The 9,854-nt window shown below is 37.6% G+C and overlaps 1 protein-coding gene across 1 annotated transcript in view; it reads right to left on the bottom strand.

Annotated features, from left to right (window-relative positions):
* CTDP1 (CTD phosphatase subunit 1) overlaps positions 1-9,854 on the bottom strand; it is an 85,957-nt gene that overhangs the window by 63,054 nt on the left and 13,049 nt on the right. Inside the window, 3 exon segments of the mRNA XM_005420956.2 lie at positions 1-4; positions 6-78; positions 7,936-9,021. The exon segment at positions 1-4 is cut by the window's left edge and continues 56 nt beyond it. Coding sequence (XP_005421013.1) covers positions 1-4; positions 6-78; positions 7,936-9,021 — 1,163 coding nt within the window.

Below are 9,854 nucleotides of genomic sequence, written 5' to 3' on the forward strand. Positions count from 1 at the left end.
CCAGGCAGCTCCATAGCCAATCAGGGTTTACAACATGGAGATCCTTGCAGTCCTGAGCTTGCCGTACTTTCTCTGTGCCTATTACAGAGTCAAACACAACATAACAGTGTTCCCAAAACCACAGAAGAAAAACCAGTGTAGAGTTAAAACTAAGAACATTCTGTCATCAATTGTACAGAAAAGTTAATCTTCCTCTATATTCCCTACTATCAAAACCAACAAACAACCACCATCATCACTCTCCAACCACCCCCAAACAAACATAGGATTAACGCCAAAACTGGCCCCTCTCCAAAAACCAAACAAAAATAAACCATGATGATAAACCATCAACCAACCACCCACCTAATTTTATGTCCTTGTAGCTTATAAAAAGCATGACACTGAAGATGTCAAGATGGGTATCTTACAAACACCCAAGGACAAAAGACTTAGTCCTAACCTTACTGTTAGTTTGTGCTAGGTATATACATGCAAGTATTTGCGCTCCAGTGCAGATGCCCTGGACACCTTAATTAGGTAGACAGAAGTGGGTATCAGGCTCACCATAACCGTAGCCCAAAACACCTTGCAGTTGCTACACCCCCACGGGTAATCAGCAGTAGTTAATATTAAGCAATGAGAGTAAACTTGACTTAGCCATAGCAAATCTAGGGTTGGAAAATCCTGTGCCAGCCACCGTGGTCATACAGGAGACCCAAATTAACTTTATAATGGCATAAAGAGTGATCACATGCTATCCAAGTAGCTAAGATTAAAAAGCAACTGAGTTGTCACAAGCCCAAGATGCCAATGAGGCCTCCCCATCAAAGAAGATCTTAAAACAATGATTAATTGAACTCCACGAAAGCCAGGGCCCAAACTGGGATTAGATACCCCACTATGCCTGGCCCTAAATTTTAATCACTGCTCCTCCCCAGTCCAACAAAACAATCACAGCTAATAAAAGTGAGAATCTGAGTAAGATGCAGTACCTCAGACTCAAGCTGGATGAAGGTAACTTTCTGAAGAACTGGCACCATGGAAGTAGCCCACTAAGATTTATACAGAAAATCTCTGCATCTTCTCTGCATGTTAGCCCAACAAACAACACAAGTGCACTTTTGTATAACATCTCCTTCACTTGCATTTGTTAGCAGTCCAAGAAGAAGCAGCTTTTCAATGCTGTTGAATCCTGACTAACTTATCATACTAACTTTTTTACACATGGCCCTCTGTTCATACAGCACGATACCTTTTGACTGTCACCCACCCAACCTCCATCTACCAGAGATGGAGGCAAAGCAGATAGAATTCATTTCTGCTGAAACAGGAGCAAAGAATGTGAAGCTAAACATGGCAGGCTAGCATGCAGTCCAAGTGAAACCATCAACAGTGCAGCTTGCAAGTAACAGGTGATCTCAAATTCTACTCTCCGGGGATGCCAAAACAAGAGAGAAACTAAGCGAAGTTGCTATAAATCTGCCAAAAAGCAGCAAAATCAGCGCTGTGGTTTAATGCCAGCCACTTGTTGACTCCTCCAACCACACCAGTGGGATGGGGAGGACAATCAGGGAAAAAACCAACACTAGTGAGCTAACAACAGCTAATGAAACAAAGTAAAATATAATAATACTAATAATATGAGCCCTTGTCTGTTTTCACACACACAAGAACAATGAAGTAATGAAGCCTCCAGAAAAAAAAAAAATCAAGCTTCAGAACAATTCTGACAAGCAAGCAAGAACAGTAAATTAATTTGATGTTTTCATCACAGTTCCCTGGAGTTTCATCTTCATGACTGTCATTTAACAATACGATTTTACTTGTTTCAATTTAGATGAAAATCTTGAGGTACCCATGCTTCTTCACATATTTTGAAGATGAGACAAAGCAGCTGATCTCAAATACTTCATACCCTTTGTACAACCTGAACTACAATCCACTGGGATAGACAGATGAACTGAAATGCACTTGAGGATTGACCTAACTAGTTGGTTAGACAACTCAGTTTAAGACATCTGTAAGATTAAACAACTAAACAGAAAGGGCAGGAGATAATTGTCCTTTATGAAACTCCTGAAAGCCTAGAGTTTCCCTACCTTTTGTACCCCAAACCCAATGGAATACAGGAGTAGGGCTACATTTTTCTCTAGATACACATACTTTTTTTCTTGGATTTAGACTAGCAGAAAACAATGCTGTGTGCACAAATATATTTCTTATTTTTCAGGTGTAAATGCAACCAGTTGCACAGTTCAGGATGTAAGAACTGTACATATAAAGCTTTACTCCGCACCACTATACAGTATATGTGGAAAAAAAAAGTTAACTTAAGAACCCAATATAAACACAAACACAAAAAAAGTACTTCAAGACACAGTCCTGTCCAAACTTCTAATGATTTGGATGTCATATTTTAATTTTTGCCACGTAATAAAAATAAAACCACCGTCCAACAAAGATTCAGTGAAAACAATTTTAGAATTGCAACTGTGTTAAACCCAGCACACTTCTGCAGTTCAAGAGGTTTTAACTGGCTAAAACATAAAACCCTAATAAGGGAGGTCCATGTACTCCCTGAAATCATACATGCCCTGATTTAAGAAATCTGTTTTCCAATTAATTATGAGTTACAAAAGCAACTGAGAAGGAATTTCATGCAACAGTTGCTGGAAATGAGCCAGTTTACAGTGCCAAAAGTAGCTTTGACTGGAGATATTAATATTTAATTAACCTCAATAGGAATTGTAGAAATACCTGCAGTTAGAAATAGTTACGTATAAACCTGTATTTAATTTATACACATAGTATATTTCAGAAGAAATAAAGCAAAGGTTCTGAAAGAGAATCAGTTTAGGAGGTCTGGACTGAAGAAGTTTAAGGCTTTGCTTGGACATTGCTTTCTTTTGAGAATAAAACAGAAAAGGAATAAAAACATCAGAAAAACAAATCAGCAAGAAGACAGCTGTTATAAACAGGATGCTAAAATCAGGTTCATAAGCGTAACTTTCAGAGCAAAAAAAAGCAACAAGAGCAAGAAGTCTGGTAGAAGTTTAGGTATCTGTGCCTGTTATTAAACACTGAATCAGATATCAGACACAGCTGGCAATACTGTCCAGCTCATAACAGCTCTGGAGCTGACTGAATACCACACACGGTAGCAGCAGTTTCACTAGTCAGCCCACAACAGTTAAACAGAGCTGCTGATGCTGTTGGATAATGGGACTATGCTGCTCCTTCTGGACTTCACTGGGGGAAACAAGGACAAAACTGTAAAATTGCACCTTCACCTCATGTTAAATCTGTGAAGTTACATGAGGAGATGGCTTTCTCCAACTGTTTTTCAAACTCATGTTTCTGCACTGATGTCAGGTGTTTAATCTTGCTGCTACTTCCTCCCCACCCCCACAATCTGCATTCACACATATCTGATTGTTTTGTACTGGATGTATGCTGAGGAGCCATGCAAATTCTTCTAGTCAACAGGATTGTGACAGAAAACTTAAACATTAAAGCCAAAATAGCACAATTTTCTATGAAGTTGCTACTGGAACTAGATGGTTTTTAAGGTCCCTAACAACACAAATGTTCTAGGATTCTGTGAAAGCTGGTGACACAGACTTGTGTGTAACCAAACCCACCTCCCAAGAGTCAAAAGTCTTACCTTTCTCACCTCCTCAACATCAAGGCTTTCTGCCTCCTCCCAGTTTCTAAAGTGCAGTGGCCTATGGCACACTCCAGCACACTGAAAACTGCATGAGGGAATACAAATGTGTCCTCTTGGGGAGGGTTTCCTATTTCTAGCTTTAAACAACATTTAGTGAAACACCAAATTTAACTAGGAAAAGAAACAGCACTGTGATAACATGTTTGCTGTCTCCTCTCCCTTTTCCCAGTGTAACTTCTCCTTTTTGAATTACACTTACTAAGACAAAACAGCAAAAATTATTATCTATCCAAGCACAAGTACTTCTGATGCAGCTAAAACATCTGAATTACCCAGCTGAGCTGAAAATCACTTAGAGAAAAACTGATCTTCCAGACTACTTTCTTGCATTATTGTCATCTGACTACCTTCCCCTACCTTCAAATTCTAAAATTGTTCCAAAAAGTTTAAAAGGCACAGAAGGTTTTCCACATGAAGCAACTACGGGCCAAATTTATCACATCTACTCTCTGATGGATACAGTCTGAAGCAGATAGTATTGGAAAATGTTATTTTCAAAGCTGGGGAAGGTGCTCATCAATTCTACTTCTGAACTTATTGAAAACACTGCTCAGCCAACTGTGGCCTCTGATTCAATCTCACCCAAGCAGAACTCAGTGTGAGTGCTCAAGGCTGTGCGACAACTAACCAAAGCACCCAATGGAGAGAGATCATCAGCAGCACTTGCAGAACTTTCTCCTGATTCCAACACACCAAAATCAACATATCCTTATGGCAGTCTGTAACCAGGCTGCCAGACACTGCTCGGAAAATGTGGATCACTAAAAGTTTATTCCTCTTCAGATAATTTTTATATATAGATCTTGATTTATAATCAAATCCTCTTCTGCAAGAACACTGACCTAAAACAAGTGACAGATGTGCTGTTCTGAAGCAATGCCTGAAGTTCAGGTTTAACTCTGTACTGTAAAACCAACAGGCTTACCAGGTCAGTGGTCAAGTTTAGAGCAGTGCTCAACCCAATTTTTTTTAAAAGACACGGCCCCTCAACATATTTCTCAGGAAAAATCGCTGTTGACACATCACAGGCATAGGAAATGGCAAAGACTCAAATATATTTTGAAAAAGAAAAGAAAAATTCGGTGCCTAAACTGATGTATTTCCATTCCCACCACAATACAATAATTTTTGAGAGATATGAACAGCCTATCTGCTCCACCAGCAAAAACTCAATACAAGAATCAACTACAATGTCTTTCATCTATTCAGGAAGGAACATAACAAGGTTTATGAAATACTGTGATAACTGCTTAGCCAAGCGTGTACACAGCTATAAAAAACTCATCCTACAGTGCAGTGTACTGATACTTAAAGCAAACAGCAGATGTGTCAAAAACTGAAGCAAGATCTATGCAGCCCATAGATAAGTGGAAAGGACTATAGGATGGCCTTTTGTCAGTCACTCAGATTTATGAAAGCTGATTAGATGATGCAAAGATCCTGGATTTTGCAGTAATTTCTGCCCTATGTAATGAAAGAAGCCCTAATTTTTTTCAGGAACAAGGATTTATTTAATTTCAGAATTCAGAGAACCTGTGTCTACAGGAAAACAAATGGCCTATCTGCAGAGAAAGAAACAAGTATATATAAAGAATAAAAAAATTAAATTATTTACCCTAATAAGCTGAGAAGAATGCTGTAAAAACAACCTAAAACGTTTTTCACTATCTGTTCATTTCAGCGCACCAAGCTATGATGAGATCACTTTGCAGGGGAAACCCCATCACTTCCAGACCTAAGGGGTAACTGTTTCACAGCGACTTCTTCCCTTTTACGTCCTCTGCCAAATTCTTCCTTTGCCTTCAAAATGAGAAAGCTAATAGTATTCATTCCCAAACTCTGCTGCAGATTAAGTATGTGCCTTCTTTACATCTCAGCTAGTAAAAAGTAAACATACACATTCAGCTGCTTGTCAGAGTCCCAAGTCTGCCACTGTTAGTGGTGTCACCCAAAAGACTGAACTAAAAGGTATTTTAAAATCACTTTTCATGAACTTGTCAAAAGAAGAAAAAAAGATAAAGTACAGATAACAACATTGCCTGGTTTCACATCACTGACTTCCAAAAAAAAACTCAAGAAGGGACATGCTTTTGTTTCCCCTTTTCACCAGCAATTAGACATCAAGCAGTGCTTCACATGTTTGCTACAGGAAACAAAGATGCAATATTTGTATGGCTTACTGTCAGCAAAAGGCTTGTAATAATTTGCTCGCTATAAGAATTGCTATAAAAATCACATTGACAGATGAATTATCACAAATCCAGCTGTGACAGGACAAAATTTATATCCTGAAAATGTCTGATTAAGGAGTTCCCTTCATGAAATTAGAATGATGCAGCCTAACGACTCCCACCTTCCAGAGGAGAGAATAATAGTCTCCAGTTGAAAAAAAACCAAAACCCCATCACAAAACCAGAACCAGTTAATCCACAAGGATCTTACAAAGGGTTATTGGATCATACTGTTTTATTCACTCTAAATACCTCTATTGCATTGACATTGTTACAGAAATAATTAAGTGATGATGAAAGATGACAACAGTATTGCCCATTAGGCAGAAATAATGACTGCCAATTTAACTCAACTAGAATTAGTGCAATATGCAATTTAATCAAAAACAAAGTTAAAATAGCTTCTCATATTCAGATGTACTTCAGTATGACTCACTAAGAATGTGCAGGTGGCAAATTATTTATTTATAAAAATAGAACACAAGGACGCATAGATGCATCTACATAAATACACAGCCCTTAAATGGTACATTAAAAAAAACCAAAAACAAAAAGTCAACTGCTTCTCATTATCACATGATGTGTACCTTAATGGATTTTTCAACACTTTTCACTCTAGAGAAATGTGTATGTTTGGGAGAGTCTCATTTACATTTATCCTATCAATTTTACCCCATCACAAAACAGATGCATCTGATGTATAACTACATTAGAAGTCATCTAGTTTAAGATAAACAAAGCAATTTTGAAATGAAACATTTTAAGATTTGAAATTGGAAAATTATCTCTTATACTGATGGCTATTATGTCTCCAATGAAGTATGATGAACTTGCATAATCCCTTGCTGAAATAATTACTCCTATTTATGAAGTTTTAAAACAGCTGTTCAGCAACAGTAGTAAAACAATGGAGTCCCAAACTGATGCATCAATTGATTTCAAAACTTCACATTCACTGTTGCAATTATCACATCTTCACAACCCAGAATCCCAGCTAATCTCAAGGCATCTAATTCCACCTCCTGAGTTTTAGGTTGTTTTTACTACTAAAGCATCCATCTCCATTTATCGTATGTGTTTACTACTTAAATGCCTCTTGACATACAGACTTTTAAAATACAAGCCAATGAAACCAAGCTGCTTCTGATGTACTAAAACCCCACATGAATAGCAGTAAAAAAAAATAAAAATCCAATAGGTGGCAGATAATGTATTTCTTTGCTTATGATGTCTAGGTGTGTTCAAAAGTACCTGTAAAGTTTAGATTATTTAAAACGTGCAGTTTTACTTTTGGATTTCACTGATTTGACTATCAGATATTTAGATTCCATATAATTTCAAAAGGAAAGCAATGAGGGAACCAAGCCTCAGGCTGCACCCATAAAAACCAGTGTGCTAGAGGCTAGAGCTGCTGACTGGTAGCTCCTCTATGGCAGCTCCAATGGTACATTGCTATCCATTACAGGTATAAAAAACCAGGCAGCTTTGTCAAAGACAACCTAAAAGCTATGCTAAACTCTTAGATTTCCTTTGACAAAATAATAAGCACAGTGCAGTGACAGGGTATTAGCAGTCTCTTAAAATAATTTGTTTGAATTCCATCCTAAGTGAAATTGAACCATGATAAATGAATTTGAGAAACTGAAACATAGAGCACCTTTGTAGCAAGACGACCATAAACATTTCTTTGACACAAATTCTAAGGGTTTCTAGTCAACAACTCTGAGTCTTGGACTATTAGTATCACCAATTCTTAACAAAAAACCGAGACATGACACATTGCATCAGAGGGTATTTAGTGGCTCACACTTGTAACAATTAAAAGTCACATTTGAGCAAAAAGAAGAGAAAGATCCTTTTAAAAAAGCTGATAAATTGTTTTAGGAAGAATCTTTCATTTTGATTCTAATCTCAGGTACAGACTTTAGTCTGTAGATTATACAAAAGAGCTCAAGGCATGAACTCTAACAGACTAAAAGCTGCTCAATAACCTACCTGTCCTTGCTGCAATGAGATGTGTTGCTTTATCAGGATCATCAGCACTAAGTACAAGATTCTTCACAATTTTAGCTCCAAGTGCTGTGGCATGATAGTGTTCCCGTGTCTTTTCAATAGGGAAGTTTGTCGGGTAAAGTCCACTAAATATGATAGTTACGTCTGCCAAGACTTTACTTTTCAGTTCTGGTACTATTTTTCTGATGTCTGGAATTTCCTCAATCTCTTTTTTCAGATATTTATCATACTTTGTGTAATAATCAGTGTGAACTCGCACAAGGATCTCCTCAAGGTATATCAAATGGTCGTCGTCATCTGTATCATCTTCCTCCTCTTCTTCCTCCATGCTCTGGTCTAAGGACTCACCCATTGTAATTCCAGACTGTTCACTAATCTGCGATTCTGTTTCAGCTTCTTTCTTGTCTCCAGACCCATTTCCTAAATCACAAAGGCTTTCCTGTTCACTTTCCTCTTGTGCTTCATGATCAATTTTGTCCTGGATATTTTCACTAGGTAAAGACTGTGTGTCCCCAGAATGGTTCACCAGACCATCCTTTTTCTCACTCACATCAGCGCAACCCTCTTGCTGCAAATTTTCATCCTGCAGAGGTTGTTTGGACTTCTTCCAACTTCTCTTTTCCTCATTCTCACTATCTGATACAGAAGTAGATGACTTTTTGGTATCCAATCCGTTGTCACTTTCACTGTCACTAGACAGTTCAAAGTCCAAGTCATTTGTTATCTTCTCTTGGGTTTGCTGCTTCTCTATAACTGTTGTATCAAGTTGCTCCAAAAAAATCTGAGATTCTTTTGTATTTGCCAAATCATCAGCGACCTCACTGTCCATTCTGTGACCAGTGCTATCATTTAAGGAGTCCTGGGCATTAACTTTATTATGAGAGTTCACATCCCCATCAGATGTTTCACTGCTTATAGAAGTACTCCCATTTGCAGTGCAAGTGTCCTTTGCAGTTTTCTTGAGACCATTACTATGCTCCTCTACACATATAACATTCTTTATTTCTTCAACATCTTTTGCTGAAATCACTGCTGAATCCAATGCCTCAGGTTTTGCAGAGTGGTTTGCTAAGACATGGGCAAGAAAGAAAACATATTTTCCCATTTTTTCTTCTTTTCAGATTAATGAAAATTTAATTTTCATTGACCTTAAAGACAGAGTTTACATATGGACTTAGATTTAATTATGCTTGGAAGTGATCACTAGACTTGTCTAAGTTGTTAAAATTCTCTAGGTGTTAATGATTACTAGAGAGAACTCTCATACATAAACATTACTTTTGTAAAGAAGTTATATAAGCAGATTTTTTCCTTTAAATCACAGGTCATTAAGTAATTATTTGTTAACTCTGCGAGCATTAGAGGATTTATCTTGTACAGTAAATTTTACAATTACAACTTTGAGCAATGGAAATAAACAAATTGGGGGCAGATGGGCAGAATTTGCTCCATAAAGTTCTAATCCAGAACTACAGTACAAGAACTTTATTTATAAACAGCCATGTCTTTCATATTACCTAATTTTCATAACAAAATAACTGAACTTTAGTCCTTGAAAAGACATATGTATTTTAGCAACACAAAGATGCCATTCAAGCTTAATTTAAGACTGATGGAATGTAAGTAAAAGGGTAATAGAGTCAAAAGCAGAAGAATAGTTTTAGGATGTGTCCACAGATGTCTGCAGAAGTAGAGAGACAATTAAAGAAACTGCAGACTTCCAAATTGTTGCACACAAACGTTCACTGGGAACACTGTGAAATCAGCCTATTTTGTCTCCCTTTTGTGTGCATTTTCCTGCCCTGCAAGTAAGGACAGGAGCCAAGCGTAGAGGTCCCACATCGCAGTGACCTGATTCATGCTGATCATACTATTTCTACTGCTGTCGCGGACATTATCGA

This window comes from Geospiza fortis, unplaced genomic scaffold (genome assembly GCF_000277835.1).
Source record: "Geospiza fortis unplaced genomic scaffold, GeoFor_1.0 scaffold104, whole genome shotgun sequence".
In the NCBI taxonomy this organism is placed as follows: domain Eukaryota; kingdom Metazoa; phylum Chordata; class Aves; order Passeriformes; family Thraupidae; genus Geospiza; species Geospiza fortis.